This window comes from Chelonia mydas, chromosome 7, assembly GCF_015237465.2.
Source record: "Chelonia mydas isolate rCheMyd1 chromosome 7, rCheMyd1.pri.v2, whole genome shotgun sequence".
Lineage (NCBI taxonomy): Eukaryota > Metazoa > Chordata > Testudines > Cheloniidae > Chelonia > Chelonia mydas.
Window position 1 is genome coordinate 67,492,073 of NC_057853.1, and position 20,719 is coordinate 67,512,791.

General features: G+C 43.4%; 1 protein-coding gene across 1 annotated transcript; it reads left to right on the forward strand.

Moving 5' to 3' along the window:
- The first annotated feature begins 10,098 nt into the window (after positions 1-10,098).
- Positions 10,099-13,719, forward strand: LOC114021186 (pulmonary surfactant-associated protein A). The gene is made up of 3 exons (XM_027829494.3): positions 10,099-10,258; positions 12,036-12,113; positions 13,190-13,719. The coding sequence occupies exons 1-3, from the start codon at positions 10,099-10,101 to the stop codon at positions 13,564-13,566; spliced, it is 615 nt and encodes a 204-aa protein (XP_027685295.1). The 3' UTR covers positions 13,567-13,719.
- The last annotated feature ends 7,000 nt before the right edge of the window (positions 13,720-20,719 follow it).

A 20,719-nucleotide genomic window follows, 5' to 3' on the forward strand; every position in this document is an offset into this window, starting at 1 on the left:
CCTGAGGTTATAGCAGATTAGCAGGTGAAAAAACCGCACTCGCGATGACATGTTTTCCGAGCTCATGCAGTCCTCCCGCACTGATAGGGCACAGCTTAATGCATGGAGGCATTCAGTGGCAGAGGCCAGGAAAGAATTAAGTGAGCATGAAAAGCGGAGGCAGGACGCGATGCTGAGGCTAATGGGGGAGCAAACGGACATGATGAAGCATCTGTTGGGGGAGCAAACAGATATGATGAAGCGTCTGTTGGAGCTGCAGGAAAGCCAACAAGAGCACAGACCCCCGCTGCTTCCACTGTATAACCGCCTATCATCCTCCCCATGTTCCATAGCCTCCTCACCCAGATGCTCAAGAACGCTGGGGGGAGGCTCCAGGCACCTAGCCACTTCACTCCAGAGGATGGCCCAAGCAACAAAAGGCTGTCATTCAAACAGTTTGATTTTTAGTGTTGATATAATAAGCAATGTGGCCTTGTCCTTCCCTCCTCCCCCACCCCACCCGGGCTACCTTGTCTGTTTTCTCATTTTTTTTAATTAATAAAGAAAGAATGCATGGTTTCAAAACAATAGTTACTTTATTTCAAAGGGGGGAGGGTGGTTGGCTTACAAGGAATTAAAATCAACAAAGGGGGCGGGTTTGCATCAAGGAGAAGCACACACAACTGTCACACCAAAGCCTGGCCAGTCATGAAACTGGTTTTCAAAGCCTCTCTGATGCGCAGCACACCTTGCTGTGCTCTTCTAATCGCCCTGGTGTCTGGCTGCTCAAAATCGGACACCAGGCGATTTGCCTCAACCTCCAACCCTGCCATAAACGTCTCCCCCTTATTCTCACAGATATTATGGGCACACAGCAAGCAGCAATAACAATGGGAATGTTGGTTGCGCTGAGGTCTGACCTAGTCAGTAAATAGCACCAGTGAGCTTTTAAATATCCAAAGGCACATTCTACCACCATTCTGCACTTGCTCAGCCTATAGTTGAACTGCTCCTTACTACTGTTCAGGCTTCACAAGCCATGGGAGCAAGGGGTAGGTGCGACCGCGCGGTGCTGCCGGCTGGGAGAGCAGCCTGAGAAAGAAGCCTCCAGCTCGCATGATATTCCAGGCAGGACTGAATCTCCATGAGACGAAACTTAAAGAAGAGAATGACCTGGAGTCTCTGGCTCCTGTTCGGTGCTCTAAGAGGATAATAGCCACATCTGTCCAGGCGCCCCGATTGACCTCACCGAGGTCTGCCAGGAGCACCCAGGAGATATATGATGGCTATCAGTCCTACTGCACCGTCTGCCACGAAGGCAAGGAGCTGCTGCTGTGTAGCAATGCAGTACTGTGTCTGCCAGCAGCACCCAGGAGACATATGGTGACAGTGAGCTGAGCGGGCTCCATGCTTGCCGTGGTATGGCGTCTGCACAGGTAACCCAGGAAAAAAGATGCAAAACAATTGTCTTCCATTGCTTTCATGGAGGGAGGGAGGTGGGCCTGATCGCATGTACCCAAAACCACCCGCGACAATGTTTTTGCCCCATCAGGCATTGGGAGCTTAACCCAGTATTCCAATGGGCAGTGGAGATTGCGGGAACTGTGGGATAGCTACCCACAGTGCACCGCTCTGTAAGTTGATGCTAGCCACGGTACTGAGGATGCACTCCGCCGACTTAATGCGCTTAGTGTGGACATACGCAATCAACTGCATAAATTCGGTTTCTAAAAATCGACTTCTATAAAATCGACCTAATTTCGTAGTGTAGACACACCCTTATAGGCATTCCAGCCCATGGCTCCCATCCAGGCATCCCAATCTACTATGCTGGGAGGTTATTGAAAACGCATTTCATGATATGTGAGGTACTTACATACTTACTTACATGGGAGGTAGTTGGTTTACTAAGGATTGGCTAACCGCATGAAATTTGGGTAAGATCTGTGCTATATATTGACCTGGGGGTATGTGTCTGATCCTTTGGGTTTAGTCTTTCTAAACCCAAAGGATCAGACACATACTCCCAGGTCAATATATAGCACAGATCTTACCCAAATTTCATGCGGTTAGCCAATCCTTAGTAAACTAACTAAAGATTTAATAATAAAAGAAAAGAAGAGTTATAAATGGTTAATAGATCATATACATATTAATGATTGCAAAGTCCTTATATCAGGTCTGGCTTGTAAAGTCTGTCTGATAACTTCCAAAAGATTGGAAGGGCCTCAAGCTATGGTTCAAGATGCTCCTTTTAGTTGTAAATCCACAGTCCAGAGCAGGAGAAAGGCAACATGGAGCTGTTTAAGGTGTCTTTTTATATCCTCTTCCAGATGCATGGAAAATTACTGTCCCAAACAAAGCCGACAGCCCCTGTAATGGAAAAGGTACTGGCCCAGGATGGAGTGCAGGTTCAGAGCATATCACATGCCCTTACGTGTTTTGCTGAATCATGGGGGTTGGCCTTTGGCTTCTTGCTGTCTGAGGCATTCTCAGGAAGACCTATCTGTACATGATGAGGGTTTGTAAATAGCCCATTGTGAGACTGGAGTGTCCCTGATAGGCCATCAACACATAGCTGTCTGGCCCACATATAACTCTATCTGGGAGGTGTCACTCAGGAATACGCCACATGTTTAAGATACATAGACAATATTCATAACTTCAGATACAAAGGTAATGCATGCATATGAACAGGATAATCATACTTAGCAAATCATAACTGTTCCATTGACACCTTCAGCGATATCATTTGTTCAAGATATGTTGAAATGGTATAACAGTGGTAGCAGCAATGATTCAAATGGTCATCTTTCTCATACACAGCATCACAATTGACATAATTTAATGTGTGTGAGTGTGTGTGTGTGTGTTGTTGCTGGAGCAGGTGGCCATATCTGTAGGTAAGGTTACCCAACACTTCCCATTACAACCTAAGAACCAGTTTTCAGTTGCTTATAACTTTGTCAAACTTTAACAGTTCAGGTATGTCTGCCTCAGCCTGAAATTTTTTTTAAAAGTCTCACCAAAAATGGTTCGGCCATTTCTGAGAGTGAGGGTAGGTGAGGAGAACACGCATTGTTTTACCCGTTTTAACAAATTATTTTTAAGAAATGTTTCAAACATTCTGGCACCTCTGTGCTGTGGAATAGGAACTTCGAATGTGGTAGGAGTATTGCCCTGGTGTCAGGGAAACGCCATTTGCTGTTCCCATGATAAGACACCCACATTTGGCTAAGTGATGAGCCTTTGAAAGCTCCACTGATTAGAGCAACTGATTAGGGTTTGCCTGCTAAATTCTTTGATGGTTATGTCAGTACTGGGCATGTCTCATCTGCTCACAGTTCCTATATGACCAGAGTGCACGTGCCCCATCCCCTGAGAGCAACTGAGCATACCCCATTCTCGGCTTTAGGGTCTGAGCAGGTCTTTCCCTGAAGTTGCTGCTCTGAGCTGCTGTGACACTGGGCACCTGAACTGAAAGCCTGTAGACTCTCTTGTGCACTCAGTGCCTACCCCCACCCCCTGTTTCTGGCCAGGCAGGAAGAAGGAGGGGGAAGCATCCTGACTTAGATTTCAGAGTGTTGAGGAAGTGAAGGCAGGACATGGGGAGAAGGGATTGCAGGAAGGGTGAGGGGTGGGAACAGGACAGTAGCCAGACATGGGGTGGGAAGCAGTAGGAGACAGAAGTTGGAGCAAGTGAGGGAGACAGGATTGTAGGGGAGTGGCAGTGGCATAGGACCTTGAGAGAGGGGAAGGGAGGAGAAAGGTTATAGAGAACTGTACATAGGCCTCAATAATCCTAAAAAGGCCAGGGTAGGAGCAGTGGAGGAATAAGGGAGGATTTGGGAAGTGGAGCACATAGGAGGACAGGGGGACAAACAGGCTTGTGGAAGAGATAGGGCAGATGGTCTATTACCACTAGAGGATTTTCCCCTTCAGAACCTGGAATGAAACCCAGGAGTCCTGACTCTCTACATTCCTTACAGCTGGTTACAACCCAGATTTTCCGTGCCACAGGCAATTCCAAAAGTTTGCTTGTTTGTTCATTGGAACAAAAATTCCAAAATTTCATTTAGGAAAAATCAAAGTGACATTTTGTTTTGAGTATCAGGGGCTAGCCATGTTAGTCTGTAACCAAAAACCAACAAGGAAGCCGGCTACTAATGTGATATGTGCCATCATGTGCCAGCAATGCCTCTCTGCCATGTACATTGGCCAAACTGGACAGTTCCTACGTAAAAAAATAAATGGACACAAGTCGGACATCCGGAATGGTAACACACAAAAGCCAGTGGGAGAACACTTCAATCTACCTGGACATTCTATAATAGATTTAAAAGTAGCCATATTTGAACGAAAGAACTTCAGAAACAGACTTCAAAGAGAAACAGCAGAACTTAAATTAATTTTCAAATTTAACACCATTAATTTGGGCTTGAATAGGGATTGGGAGTGGTTGGCTCATTACAAAAGGAGCTTTGCCTCTGACACCTCCTCATCTATTGTTGGGAGTGGACTACATACACCCTGGTCAAATTGGCCCGGTCAGCACTGGGTCTCCACTTGTGAGGTAACTCCCTTCTCTTCCTGTGTCATTATATAATGCCTGCATCTGTAATTTTCACTCCATGCATCTGAAGACGTGGTTTTTTTAACCCACAAAAGCTTATGCCCAAATAAATTTGTTAGTCTTTAAAGGTGCCACTGGACTCCTTGTTGATTTTGTTTTGACTTTATCAAAACATCTAGACTTAACATTATACAACAGAAAAGTCAAAATGATAAAGTTGAAATAAAACATTTTCTACCTTATAAAAATCAGATTTTCAAAGAAGTTTTCATTGAACATTTTAATGAAGTTGATACGTTCCCAGGGAAGGTTTCACTTTTGCTGAAGCAGCATTTTCTGAAGGAATTTTTTTCTCTCAGACAAATTTCAACCAGCTCTAACTCGCCTTTGCTGTTAGCAAATAGGTATGAAACCCACTGGCACAGTATAGGTGTCTTCTCCCTCTACTGTCTGATCTACATACTAAGCCTGCTACTACTTTGTTACCTCAAGGGAAAGAGTTCTGTGCTGTGGATATAAAGGCCCAAACCTTGCTGATGACCCAAGCTGGGGGGTCAATATAGTTCCAAAGATGGAATTTTTGAGGGTTTTTTTTAATTAGGAAATTAATCCAAATGGATTATTTTAAAGTGTGTTAAGGTTCTAAACTCAAGCACTCAAAAGCGAGGACTTACCAAATTTCAGGTTACCTGTGCAAAATTAATTTCCCTCCCCCCACATGCAATATGATAGTTTTTAATTACATGACTACATGCTATTTTTTCCCACAGGACTGACAGTGCTCTGAAACCGCATCAAGTTTCTGCACTGATTGAGGCTGTTCTCTGTTGGACCCTAATATATTACAGAAATTAGGAGGTGTGTAGTGAATAAGGAAGGAGGTGGTTGGAAGAGAGAAGATGGTCTCAGGGTTAGGGAAGTCAAATGCCACCCTGGACAACTGGATTCTATTCCTGCCTCTGCCAGTGAGGCTGGCAAAGTGACTTAAACCAAACTTTTCACAGCTGTCACTAATTGTGTGTTCCTTTTGGAGTGCCCAATGGGAAATGTCTGAAGCCAGATTTGCAGCAGTGCTGAGCGCTCACAACGGCAACCAAAGTCGACTGGAGCTATGCTTTCAGCATTTAAAGTTCTATAAAATGCTAAGTACTCTCAAAAATCACGGCCTATGAGAATCAAGCTGGACACTCAAAATTGGTGAGCACTTTAGAAAAATTTAGCCTTAATTGCTCTGCATTTCTGTTCCCCATCTGCAAAATGGAGCTAAGTACCAACCCCTTCACCTTACAAGGGTGCTGTGAAGATAAGTTCATTAACATTTATAGTAAGAGCACCATTACTGTTTATGAAGTACCTATATACTGCGGTGAGAGCCCCATGGAAATGCCCAGTAGAAAATTAGAAAGACAAGGTAAGTGAGGTAATCTCTTTTATTGGACCAACTTTGAACCTGGAGAAGAACTCTGTGGCACTCAGAAGTTTGCTCCCTCACCAACAGAAGTTGATCCAATAAAATATATTATTCCACCTACCTTGTGTGTCTCTTATCCTGAGACTCATATGGCTATAACAACACTGCAAACAAGGGAAATTTCATAATTTTGTAGTCAGTATGCAAGGTTTGAATGGTGTGTGCAAAATAAGGCCTGGGGTCACACATTGAATACAGAGGATAAAAAGAAATATTGACTAAATACTCATCCACTGAATGAGGCATGGTCCTTCAGAAAAAAATAGTGTGTGATGATATAAGTAAAGACTGTATCATAATGCATCTGCACAAAGGAGCTGAATTAAAGTTGTACAAGCAACATTGTCTGGTGTTAATTTTTGAGAGGTGGACGTTGTCTTAGTGTTCTTTTAATGTCATTATGGGATGAGATATATATATATATTTGTGTGTGTACACAAGGTTTTTTTACATTTGGAAATAGATGTTACTGGTGAAAGGTGCGAGATTAGGAGCAACTGGAGACTGATGAACTCTGTTTATCTAAAGAACATGCATAACACAGAGAGCAACTGATTTCCCCCCATTCCTCCAAGATGCTGCAATCCTCAGTCCCTGTGCTCCCTGAGTTCAGTGTCTATTGTTCTGAGCTACAGTCTTCATATCTCTTTCCGTCCTTAGTCTGGCTTTTGAGATGACCAGTGAGGAGGCTGGTTTGTACCAGTTCTGGTGCTGATTTGGTGACATCAGACCCATCCATTGTAAACTGGACTATGATCAGCGGGTCATTTAATATAGATCACTAACTAGCCACTAGATGGGAACAACTTTTAGCAGGGACATAAAAATGTAAGATAATAGGAAGAAGTCTTCCATTTTCGGGATGTTTCCACCACTTTTAAGACCTCTTTGCACTGCCAGAGCTGTGTAAAGGGAATTTAATCTCACTGAGAATCTGGCTTCCTGTTTTGTGGGTGATATTATCCCCCTCATATTATCATGTTGAGCTATTGTTCTTAGTAGGATATGGAATTCCCCTTACACCACAGAATATTGTATCTATTTATGCCTTAGGGAGTCAACTAAATTCTTATCTGGGAGTTTCTCTGAATAGGGCATGGGTGGAGATGATGTGTCCTGTTTTGTATGCTTTGTCACTATTATGTTAGATTGTATTTACTCATGAGCTTTCAGCTCCCATCACTGATGGGCATATAATGCTTTTACACTATGGTTTCTGAGAAAATAATATGTAGATAATAAAAGTCAGCTGTGTTCGGGCTTGTTTTTCCTTCTGTGACATTTAAAATCACAATGACAATGTAATTATTTAATACTTAGAGTAAGCGGAAGATCTATAGAAATGTTATATCCTGCAAACAACTCATGACAGACATCTCTGCAATCATCTATTCTTCTGCTCCAAGACTGTTTTACTCAATTAAAATGTAATATCTTAGCTCAACAAAATGGGAAAGCATCAGTGCATGTTGACTTTTCAAATATTCTTGCACAAGGCTTTAAACATAAAGAAAATAGAAGCAAAAATGATTGAAGGTAACAGTTATCAAATGTCTGTGTTGCTGGCCAAATGTATATCCAATTACATTTTTGTGCCTATTAGAAATGTATTGTGTGTGTGTGTGTCTCCAATTACGCGCCCTATAAATTGTACCTTTATCATGCTCCTTTTGCATTTCACATTGGAGCCGACAGGTAAGTTGAACTTCTTTATAAATTACAAAAAAAAAATCTATTTTAAGTATAACAAAGTCTCAATTTAAACTTTCCATCTTAAATGCTTTTTCAGAGTTTCTTTACATTTCCCTCTGTTGCTAATACACCAGTCTATTTTTACTGAGGAAATCACCACTGATATAGAGGTGTTTAGAAAATGCTAAATTTATGAAAATGAAGAGAAAGAGGCAGAAGAAGAATAAAGTCTGAATGAAAAAGAATGAGGAGTACTTGTGGCACCTTAGAGACTTACAAATTTATTTGAGCATAAGCTTTCGTGGGCTAAAGCCCACTTCATCAGATGCCTGCAGTGGAAAATATAGTAGGAACATTGTGTACACACACACACACACGACATGAAAAAATGGGGGTTGCCATACCAACTCTAACAAGACTAATTGATTAAGGTGGGCTATTATCAGCAGGAGGAAAAAAAAACTTTTGTAGTGATAATCAGGATGGCCCATTTCAAACAGTTGACAAGAAGATGTGAGTAACAATAGGGGTAAAATTAGCACAGGGAAATAGTTTTTAGTTTGTGTAATGAGTCATCCACTCCCAGTCTTTATTCAAGCCTAATTTAATGGTGTCCAGTTTGCAAATTAATTCCAGTTCTGCAGTTTCTCGTTGGAATCTGTTTTTGAAGATTTTTTTGTTGAACACTGGCGACTTTTAGATCTGTAACTGAGTGTGCAGGGAGATTGAAGTGTTCTCCGACTGGTTTTTGAATGTTATAAATTCTTGACATCTGATTTGTGTCCATTTATTCTTTTACGTAGACACTGTCTGGTTTGGCCAATGTACATGGCAGAGGGGCATTGCTGGCACATGATGGCATATATCACATTGGTAGATGTGCAGGTGAACGAGCCTCTGATCGTGTGGCTGATGTGATTAGGTCCCATGATGGTGTCCCTTGAATAGATATATGGGCAGAGTTGGCAACGGGCTTTGTTGCAAGGATAGGTTCCTGGGTTAATGTTTTTGTTGTGTGGTTGCTGGTGAGTATTTGCTTCAGCTTGGGGGGCTGTCTGTAAGCGAGGACTGGCCTGTCTCCCAAGATTTGTGACAGTGAGGGATCGACCTTCAGGATAGGTTGTAGATCTTTGATGATGAGCTGGAGAGGTTTAGTTGGGGGCTGAAGGTGGTGGCTAGTGGCGTTCTGTTACTTTCTTTGTTGGGCCTGTCCTGTAGTAGGTGACTTCTGGGTACTCTTCTGGCTCTGTCAATCTGTTTCTTCACTTCAGCAGGTGGGTATTGTAGTTGTAAGAACGCTTGATAGAGATCTTTTAAGCGTTTGTCTCTGTCTGAGGGATTGGAGCAAATGCGGTTGTCTTAGAGCTTGACTGTAGACAATGGATCGTGTAGTGTGGTCTGGATGAAAGCTGGAGGTATATAGGTAAGTATAGCAGTCAGTAGGTTTCCAGTATAGGGTGGTGTTTATGTGACCATCGCTTATTAGCACCATAGTGTCCAGGAAATGGATCTCTTTTGCGGACTGGTCCAGGCTGAGGTTGATGGTGGGATGGAAATTGTTGAAATCATGGTGGAATTCCTCAAGGGCTTCTTTTCTATGGGTCCAGATGATGAAGATGTCATCAATGTAGCGCGAGTAGGGGCATTAGGGGACGAGAGCTGAGGAAGCGTTGTTCTAAGTCAGCCATAAAAATGTTTGCATACTGTGGGGCCATGCGGGTACCCCTAGCGGTGCTGCTGACTTGAAGGTATACATTGTCCCCAAATGTGAAATAGTTATCGGTGAGGACACTGCATGCATCTGATGAAGTGGGCTTTAGCCCATGAAAGCTTATGCTCTAGTAAATTTGTTAGTCTCTAAGGCGCCACAAGTACTCCTCATTCTTTTTGCTGATACAGACTAACACGGCTACCACTCTGAAAGTCTGAATGGTTGCTTTTCCCTTTTAAAATATAAATAATTTAGATGGTGACCCAGAGTAATCTTGATTGTTTCCCCCCCCTCCCTCACTGTAGTGGACATGCCTACCTAGTGCTGCATAAGTAATACTGAAGTTTAACTTATCTCATTTTTTCTTGTGTGACAAGTATATCAACAGCTTTATAAAAAAGGGTTTTTGCTCTCTTGACCGATGACTATAAAGGATGAATTGTTTCATCTGTAATAATCAATCATTCAAACTCCAACCACTTTATGGCTACACTAATCATGTTAGTATCACTGGGGGGGAAAAAAAAAGACTAAGCTAAAAAGATTTCAGTCCTAAACAGAAAATGTTATTTTGAAATAAAGAATTCACACTTCTCAATCATTTTTAATTTTGAAAAAAAGCACTCAGCACCAGGTAGTAAATACTCTTTGTTTTATAGCTAGCCTCCAACAATGTTGCCTCGACTGTTTCACATAGTCACAGCAATAGCCTTTTTGCTGGTGACGTGCCATGCTTGGGACTTCCAAGAAGGAATTCTCAGAATCCCTGGACTGAATGGACTGCCTGTGAAAGAAGGAAAGCCTGGTTTAAAAGCATTCCCAGGACTGCGAGGTAATTGCAGTGGTTACCCACCCCAGATGTATAGATATTCTGCTGTATTTCATTATTTGTATCTGATAAACCGAATTCTACTTCATTGCACTTTCTGTCCCATTTTCAAAAGTGACAGACATTTAGAAGCCCGAGTCTCATTGAAAGTTAGAGGTGCTTGGTTACTTCGATGTTTTTCAGAATGTTACTCCGCCCCCTAAGCTATAAAGCCACCAGGGAATGTGATTGTGAAGCAGTCAAAATGTGTCTAAAGGGATGCTGGGGCTGAAGGGATTGTTCCAAACATATTGAGCTCATTCAGTTTTTAAATGTCCCTTTTTTGTCATTTAGACATAATCTCTGCATATCGTACAGAAGAATGAAAATCTGGAATTGTTTTCCAAACTATTCAATCTTGGGGCGTCAGGGGTGGGGGGGGGCGTTAATGAGTCTGAATCTGCAGACCTGGGCTCTGAGACTTGCTGCTGTAGGTTTTAAGTGTAGACACACCCATTGCGGGCATAACTGGGACTGCAGAACCTTCACACTTAAGGTAAATCTACACCAACTCAAGTAGCCACACCTGACCCCCTCTGAGGTCCTAGGTACAATGAAGGTGGCTAGCCCAAGCTGCTGCCCATGCGACCACAGACATACTGCTATTTTTAGCATGCCGACTTGAGCAGAGTTGCTGTGTGTTTGCCTGCCTGCGCTGAGATGCACCCTCCCAGTTGCTGGTAGGCATAACCTTAGAGATGATGTACCAGTAGGAAAGAGTGCAGCTTGACTTTCAGGGTTTGCACCACGGGAAGTGAAAACAAAAGGTCTCTCTCTTTGTAAAAGAATGTGTTTAATACAGATCTCCTAGAGAGACTATAAACCTGAATCTCCAAAATGCCATCGTTAGAGTCACTATGCAGAGTACAATCATACTTTAAATGTAAGAGATTAAATTAATCAAGCTAATTGGCACTGTGCGAGCTGACAAGAGATAATTACATTTCTGCAAAGTTATCCACAAGGTTTGAATTCACAACCAATAGCACCAAAGCTTCTACCTTCCTATATTATTACAAGGAGACACAACACCCACTTTACAAGTCTGTTACGCTTGGTTCTGCTCCACCACCAACACCACACATAATCAGGGCTTTTCAGAGCAGCTATCAAGTATCTCATCCCAGCAAAATCTACTTCTCTGACCATACCCTGAGCACAGACCATCCTTTATCATTAGCAGGATGCAGACTAGAAAATTACAGATTATAGCCCAGATTCTCCTGACCAACCTGGTCCCAGGGGGATTGAAAGTGAAGGGGGTGAGTGCTACAAAAATAGCTTTTTTGCAGCTTCCCAGTGCTGTGGCCAGGAAGCATTGGAACAGCCTGATGGATATTTATCTTACACCAGCCGTCAGTGATCTCAGGGAGCCCATACAGTATCTTAGGATCAACCCTCTTTTGCCTGGCTTGGTACTGGACTGATGCAAAGCACCAGTGGGGCATTAAAGACTAACTCAAAGATCTCAATTTTAATTCTTCATAAGTGGTTCCCTTCTTAAAGCAATTTCCATGAGCCTTGTTTATCATCAGGATGGTCAGCGTCTGAAAAGGCCCTTCATTTAACACACTGAGATCAAATTCTTTCACATAGAAAATCAAACAAATGTTACAGTCACAAGTGTTTTAGAAAACTGCTATTAATTTTACACAATGACTTCCACATTATTGGTGAAGCCTGGTCTTAACACTTAAACTTAAGGGCATACATTTTTTTTTTTTTTTTTTTTTGTCCATAGGCCTACTTGCTTCTTATGTTCCTAAATTACAAGAAATCATGAAAGGATTCCACAATCGAATTGCCAGACTGGAAAGAGGTAATCTGTCTGCTTTTGCTTTCTGCCCCACCCACAACTTGATTAACAAGTGTGGAAAAAATAAGCCATGAAATACCAGCTCCTTAAAAATAGTCTGAGTCTTGTTCCATTTATTTTTATATTCTTTTTACACAAAGGATCTCTGGGGATGGGCAATGATACGTTCTGTATTGTGTTAAAGAGATTAACCTGTGGGCCATCTAATTAGTTACTAGGGTTCCTCCTACCTGCCCCAGATAACTGCGATAGGTTGAAACACTGATGCAAACCAGCCAGAGGTGGCTTATTGCACAATCTCTCTGGGTCACCTGCACTCTGTGAATGACCCTCATGGCCACCACAGTTAATCTGTGGCTACAAAAATGTCATGACAAGTGTCATATCTAACTAAACTAACCTGCAAAGATTTATGCATGTGCTCAACTTTATGCACTGTGACTAGTCCCAAAGAAGTCAGTCCCATTACTCAGTGTGTGCAAAGTTAAGCAGGTGCACTAGTCTTTAAATGATAGGAGCCTCAGGAGCAAAGTGAATTTTTTTTTTATTTAAAATTCTTCTCTTCTCTCCTTCATTTCTTCCCCTCCCATTCCTTTTGTCTCTTTTTAAATTTAATTTCTCTCCCACCCCCACTTTTCCATCATCTTCATCTATTTCTCTTCCCTTTTCCGTCTCTTTCCCATCTCCTATTCCTTTCTAGTTTTATAACTATCTCTAATCAATTCTCCTCCCCTTCTCTTCCTCCATTCTCCTCTCTTCTTGAGTTTATATTCTCTTTGTTCTGAAGTCACTAGACAGGAGCAATAGCCTATTCAATTTAGCATGTCATTGATGTTCCATCCAGCAGAGAGCAGGGTTTGGTAGGATAGAATGACATAGCCTATGTTCTGGCTTTCTTTAATCTGGGGGTGGAGGGAAGAGAGGGTTGCGTCAAGTTTGCAATTTGTGTTCCTTATTTTATTCGGAAGGGTCAGTTTATTATAGAAGAATACAGAAAGTGGGAGTCCCAGTATAGTAGCAATCATGAGAGTGTAAAATGATTCAAAAAGGTTTAACAAGATTTTTTGTTTTACTTTTAGTCCTTACTTTGGATGGGACCATAAAGACAGTTGAAAAAAAAATGTTTGCTACCAATCGGCAAGAAGGCAATTTTCAGACCACATTGGAAGCATGCAAACAGGCAGGCGGCTCCATTGCATCTCCCATGAATCAGGGGGAGAATGATGCTGTTTTCAGTATTGTGAGGTTATTTAACAAATGTGCCTATCTGGGCACAGAGGGGCGTGGGATTCCAGGTGAAGTCAGTTCCCTGAATGGAACAGCCCCAAATTATACTGACCGGCATGCAGGTGAGCCCAGTGACATAGGGGAAGAAAACTGCACGGCAATGTGCACGGACGGTGCTTGGAATGGCACAAGTTGCAACCAGTACTGCCTCACTATCTGTGAATTTTAATCCTTGCTCCTACCTTTCCTTTAAAATGTCGGACATCTGTAGGGTCCTTTGAATTCTCTTTCATCCACAAACAAGAATCTGTTTTCTCAGCATTGTAGTTTGTGACTTCTGTGATTATTCTGTATGAGAAAATGAAAATCAATAAATCAATGATGCACTATCTTCCTTTGTGATTTTCATTAAGGCAATGATAACCTGCTAACCATAAAAGGAGAGTTACCCTTAACCACAGCACTGACTAATTTACAGGATTCCTATCAACCCCACTGTGCTGCTGGTTTCATTTATAAGCAGAATTTGCAATGCTTAATTACAGTTATGATATGCCAGCCTGGACCCATTTGGGACACTAAGGGGTAACCTATGAACAAGAAAAATTATATCACCACAAGTTAGGCACCTATCTGGTGATCATGACCAGGATGGATGTAGATGCTGGAAGTGGTGCCGTTTTTCTAGATCATGTAATGTTTAAATGTTATTGAGCATCCAATCCAAAAGTGTCATAAAAAGGGACACAACTCATAGAAACAGAGTTTAATTTTGACCAAAATTGGCAGAAAGCTTCTAAATACAATTAATAATGCAACTATGTACTCAAAATATACTGTTTGGGAAATATTTAGCTCCAGATTATCTATTTTCCCATACTTGGCCTTTGTCTGCAGTCACACAAAAGTATGAGCTTGTTTGTACCATATAATACATCAAACTTTTTGTCATTATTTGTAGAATAGACTGATTTGAAAACAGTTTTTCCATCTGCTATTTTTATGAAGTTATGCAGATAATAAGACCCCAGCCACCTAATTATAGAACATTTTTTTAATTATTGGCTCAACCGATGACAAGTACACATGGTACACCTGTAATTATCTCCTTACTATCACTGAATACAATGACAATACATGTAAACTACTTATATAACAGTAATGACTCTGAGTAGAGGGCTGTAGAATGTCTTGTATGAATATATCCTGTGAATTACAAAGTGACCTATGTGCTGTTATGTAACCCCTACATATAACTACGAGCTACTGGATGTCTAATGCAACATTACTACTCCCTCTCTGAACCTGTGACTGACGAGTACAGTACTTTGTTGGTACGCTCGTCACTGTCACCGTTGCATGCATCAGAATATACCAAGTCTTCCCTGTGTCATTTGCATCTCCTTGTTGCACAGGTACTCACAGCGCCACACCGCACAAAGGTGAGGATGGCTTCTGGAGCAGGTGGCAGCACCATTATGTTAAGAACAAGATGGCCCATGCTATTGGGGACACTTGAAGATACTAACTGTTGCATGAGGCCAAACATGTGACTGATATTTGCATGTTTCAGGTGCTGCCTGAAGGAGTTCATTGTGGGTGGCAGTTTCTCACTGGTTATGTTCTTCTTAGCAAACTACGTGTAGCACACATTACCCAGAGGTCCTTGCTTCCTATCGTGGTACAATAAAGATACCAGTGAGACATAGGCTGCTAAGTCTGAAAAAGCTGCCTTGGGTGGGAGTGGAGTCACTTACCTTAAAATCCTGCTAGTGATACCAAGCAAGGACTTATTTGATTCAGCTACTGCCTGGTTCTTCATTAACTCTGGTTAGGTCAGGTCTGTCCATGCCATGAATTCAAAGTAATGTTCCTAATTTATAAAGCCATCAACAGGCAGAGATACAGCTACTGGCTAGACTGTCGTATTAGCGTTGCTGTGTGACTGTGTCCGAATGTTTCTGCTCTTTGGGAGTAGGCTTATAACTAACAGCATGTGGTTACTTTACTGAGACACCACAACTGATAGTTCATGCTGGTTCTTGGGATGGGAAGAAATCACTTCTTTTCCTCAATGCCATGGAAAAAATAAGCAGGATTCACATAGAACATATCTCAGGAGCTTTCTCCTAATCTGACCAACACCCAGCTCCAAAAGACAATAATCCAAGCATTGTTTCTACCAAGTGGGGCTGCTGTGAGCAAGGCATGGGCTGCCAATGGGTGCCAAGACCCACATGCAGGCTGCAGTCACATGGCTGTTTAAAGGTAAACTTTCAAAGCTCTCTAAAGTTCATAGACAGATTGTCACCCCTTGACCATGACCCCAAATGGTACTCAAGGCCTTCTACTAGCATACAAATTTCCAAGCCAGAGACACAATTCCCTTTCCCTCCTGACAAATGAGTTGTGTTTAATTTTAGAGTACTCGCAAATACAGAACTAGATTGCCTTGAGCACCGGTATGCTAGATGAAGAGGCAGAATAGCATCGGCGGGGGGTACAATTTTGGGAGTTATTTGGTGATGAACTTCTCCCCTGTCCTCCTCTTTTTTTTTTTAAACAATGGGGCAAACTACACAGGGAACTCCAGTAGAGTTTTAGTCAGAGGTACAGCGGGCCCTGACGCAGCAGGCATGCGGTGCTGAGCTGAGACTATGTGTGCTCAGTATGTACCATAGGCACACAAAACCAGAGCCACAAAGATACCTAAATTCCAGTTTTAAGCACCACTGAGAGCCACAAAAACCCTGCTCAGCTGCTTCCCAACCATATAAACTCACTTGCCACCTACGGTTTTGCTCCAAACGTTGCCTAGGCACCTACGTTTATGCAGCTGGGCACACGTACTACTACTTCACTCTCGGCACCAGACACCTATGCACCAAACCCAGGGCAAACGGACATTGTGCTGCCTTTCTTCCCTGTGGGACTTGAGGTGGTTGGCAGGCTCAGTGGCCACCTAACACCACACAAGGTGGTCGAGAAGACAGACTCCTGTTAGCTCAATGGTTAGAGTATTCACTCAGGACATTGAAGAGCATGGGTCAGTTTCTTCGCTTTCCCTGTTGAAGAAAAGGGCTTTGAAGGTGGGGGGGAGGGGGTCTGTTACCTCCCCGATGAGGGTTCTGAGAAGAGAAGCAGTGCTCCCGCCTAATCTTTACCCAGTGGTTAGGGTACTCACCAGGGAACGGGGAGGGAGAGGTCGCTGCTGGTTCAATATCCCACCCAGTGAGCCAGGCTTAAAGCAGGGGGTATGCCATCTCTCAGGCGAGTGCCCCAATCATTAAACTAAGGTATAAATTGATGTGGACTACCCTACAGCAATTGGTGAAGCTATTCCAATTTCATTCAATAATAATTGGGCCATAGTCTGAGGCCCTCTCTAGTCCAGGGGTTTGAGTGCTCACCCAGCAAGTGATAAAGTCAGGTTCAAATCCTCTCTTTGCTTGAGTCAAGGGGATGTGAACAGTGGCCTCTTACCACTCAAGTGAATGGCCTAAGTACTAGTCTATGAGGTATGCTGATGTGTTGTGCCCTCAGTCAGTCTTGTTGAAGGTGTTCCACATTAACTGCCTCTTAATGGGGGCCAAAGCAAAGATGAAAAGCCACTAGGATATGGGGGTAGGGTTTGAAAAGGTGAGCTACAACCTCAGGTGCATGCACTTGTCACTGGTTCTTCCACTTGTACTTAAACATTAATGTGGGCCCCAGAAAATATGCAAATCACCCTTTTGTTTCCAGTGGTTAGGGTATTCACCCAGGCTGTTGGAGACCACACTGAAAAGCTCTCCTCCATACAGGGGTTTATGGATAAAGTTGAATACCTTCCACAGACAAGCCTGAGGGAGTCCTGTCCCCCAGGTATATAGCCCACATACCTAAAACTAAGTGATCCCTTTCAAACTGCGTCTTAACAGGAAGTGGGGGGGTAGGGATTTGACCCAGGCTATCCCATACCTTAGGTCAATGGTTCTCAGCAGTGGAGCTGCAGCCCCCTGAGGGGTCCTGTATCCTTTCAGGGGGGCCATGGGGTCCCACAGCTGAAACCCAGTGTCTGAGGCCCAGAGTCCCAGTGTTTCCCATGGGGAAGAAGCTCTGAACCCCTGGGCAGAGTTAAGGTCCATGGGGGGGAGGGATTTGTTCCCCCCCACAAAGTGCAGTGCAGGAGCTGGGCAGTTCTCAGCACAGCACCACCACCCCCAGCCAGTTCCAAGGTGGGAAGCCAAACCTTGGCAGTGGGAGGTAGCTGCTGCTCTGGCTGGTGCCATGGAGCAGGCAGCTGCAGTGTTCCCTCCTTGCTGCTGATGCCTGGGGTTAAAGCTGCTCCCAGCCCCCTTTGCTCAGGCAGCTGGTGGCACTGATTCCTGGGGCCAACAGGGGTAGGGGCTGCCTGAGCCATGCGGAAGCCGGCCATGGAAAAAAGACCAAGGCAGTTATGCATAAACCCTGGGAGATGTTTCACACTGAAGGGTGAAGGGCTACAGTGACAGCACGAGGCAAATGCTGCAGTCACTCTCAGAGAACTGGGGTTATAGCTATGAAGCGATCCATGGGGCACAGAAAGGTGAGAAGGATGCCTGGGAAGGAGGCTACCTGATAACACAGAACTGGAGCAAGCTCCTTTGGCCACCCCCTCATGCAAGGGCAAGCCCTGGATAGAGCTCTGGGAGGTGCAGTTTGTTATAGAGCTCCCAGGAAGAGGCTAGGGAAAAGGCCTGAAGAAAGATTAATGGTAGGAAGGATTCCAGGGTGACAGAGGCAAGGTATCCGCTGGCAGAGAAGATGGGCCTAGGTTCCCCGACCAGTCAGTCACTGGGAAAGTGGCATGAAGCGCCCGGATGTGAAAGGATGAGGACAATTCAGAGCACAGAGATACAGGTGCAATGACACTGGGCCCAGAGTCAAGGCCAGGGATTTGACACAAGGGCTTGGACTTGTTTGTTGGATGTGACTCTCTGTTCACGCTGCCTCCCTCTCCTTAAAGGGTGGCACTAGACCCTTCCCTGGACAGAGAACCAAATCACAAGGAAATGAGCAGGACTAGAGCAACTATTGACAGAGGGCAATGCTACTTCACACCCAGCCACGGCAGGAGGGACAGAGGGTTCGCGAGTGGTGAAGCCAGTCTACTACACGTGATTAAAGCTGTAGTTCTAGTGCTGAACCAGGACCTAGTTCCGGTTGAACAAACTGGTGCCTGTGTGACTCCTTATAGCATTGTCTGGTGTATTCAATTTGGCAATACCTGTATCCCTTGCTGTATCAATAACATTGCTTATATTATGTAGAACTGTGGTTTCGTGTGATCGGAACAGTGCCATTAACCCACTCTACTGCTTATTATGCTGCAGAAAAATACAATGAGCATGATCCATGGCTTGCCCTGTGCACCTGCTCAAGGTGCAGGAATCAGAGTCTTAATTTCCTCTCAGATTGGCTCCTGGGGCAGTGAAGAGACTCGGGGCAGATTGTGAACTGACGCTTCAGCCCTAGCGCTGTCGATCACTCTACTGTCATGTTTCACCCCACTGGAGCAATATTGGTGGTATCATGATTTGTTTCTCTATAGCAAGTAGGACCCCAGTCATGGATTAGGGCCTTATTGTGCACACACAGCACCAAAAAAACCAGACCTGTCCCAAAGAACTTGCAATTTAAGAATAGCCCAAGAGTCAACAGGTAAATACAGATGTTCCAAGAGAGAACCATGTAGTAGGAGATATTGGCTTTTTCTTGGTTTCTCTATTCTGCGTCTTCTCCAGGGCATGTTTTAGCACTTATGACCATCCTTTCCCCTGCCTATGGCCCTGAGCCTTGCTTGCCTCCTCAGTTTGAGGCTGGAGAAATGATGGCCCGTACTACAGGGGAACAGGCAGCAATTACTAGATTGTTCTCTTTGTTATACTAGTGTTACACTCACATACCTCCATTGAAGTCAGCGTTACTCCTGAGTCTCCCCCACCAGAGAAGAAACTTAGGCTTCAGTATTTTTAAGATTGGGGTAGATATAATCTTGCTTTTTAATTTTGATTTGGTTGACTAGGTGGCTCAAGGGATTGGTTATGCAAATCAGAGCCTCCCTCAGGTCAGATGAGTAGACACAGAGATTCATTGCACTATATGAGGGTCATTTATTGGCAAAGAGAAATGAGTTGCTGGTCAAAGTCTAGCGCTCAGTGGACATATAGCCGCCTCTTAAAATGTACATGCCACCTCAAGTATCAAATCAAAAAGTGCCCATGCATCTTTGTGGCCATTCTTAACTGACAGGCCATAGGCAGACCTGGAGTTTAGCCCTGTTAGTTCAGGAACTTGAATCACACTGGCAAGGGATGTCTAAGAAGAGGCCTGACACACAGTTTACCTGGTTGTATCTATTCAGTTAATAAAGTGGAGAATTTCATCTCCAGCACACTCAGGCCAGCATGGCCTTTATAGCAACTAAATTCACTTTGAAATTGTTTTTTTAAGTTGGCCTATGCATATGTGACTCACAAACTAAGGTGAAGGATTTTTGTCAGAAAATGCCAGACTAAAACCCAACCCTGAAACCTTATTCATCTCGTAAGTTTACAAAGTTCTGATGAAGGCAGCTAACTGGTTTAGTACCCATACTTACTTGCCCACACCCTCAAATACCACCCTGCTTCCTGGCACTCCAAATGATGCCATATAACGTTTGAAACTCAGGTAGCTGAATGTGTTGCTTCCAGGAATGACATGTAAGTGTCACTGTGCCTCAGTAGGTCACCACTGAGGTCGTCATATTGAGGACAGGCCCCTGAGAAATAGGATAGACTCGACCCAAAATGGTGGTTACTCTGTCATTAGATAAAACCAAGCCAGTAACAAAAGAGAACTTCTGTAATCACCACACTGGTCAACAAGAAGTCAAAAATGCAATCTCCTTAGGCATTCCAGCCCTTGGCTCACCACCCAGACACTAAAGTTCACGATGAGCGGTTACTGAAAACCAATTTCATCAGTTATAGGGTCCTCCCAATCTAAAGAGACCAGCCACCTAGCCAGATCAATATATAACACGGATCATACCCAATAATCCCCTGATGTCAATCCTTTAGTAACTAAAAACTAAACATTTGATAATAAAAGAAAAGAAGAGTTATAAATGGTTAATCGATCATATACATATATGTGATGGCTAAATCCTTATATCAGGTTTGAAGCAGTGATGGAATAAACTGCTAGCTTGCAAAAGTCTCTCTGCAATTGCCCAGAATGTTCAAAGCTTCCTTGTTAGAAATCCAGTACAGAAAAATGAAGCCCAAATGAAAATGTCAAATGCCTTTGATATCCTCTGCCGTGTGCATGGAATTTTACTGTCTCGAACAAAGCCCTCAACAGTACAGGGTCACCTG

Bases quoted from the DNA above. Each gene is read 5' to 3' on its own strand.
- LOC114021186 (XM_027829494.3), top strand. From the start codon at position 10,099: ATGTTGCCTCGACTGTTTCACATAGTCACAGCAATAGCCTTTTTGCTG. The intron at 10,259-12,035 runs GTAATTGCAGTG...TTTTGTCCATAG, and splicing joins AGCATTCCCAGGACTGCGAG to GCCTACTTGCTTCTTATGTT. The intron at 12,114-13,189 runs GTAATCTGTCTG...TTTTACTTTTAG, and splicing joins AATTGCCAGACTGGAAAGAG to TCCTTACTTTGGATGGGACC.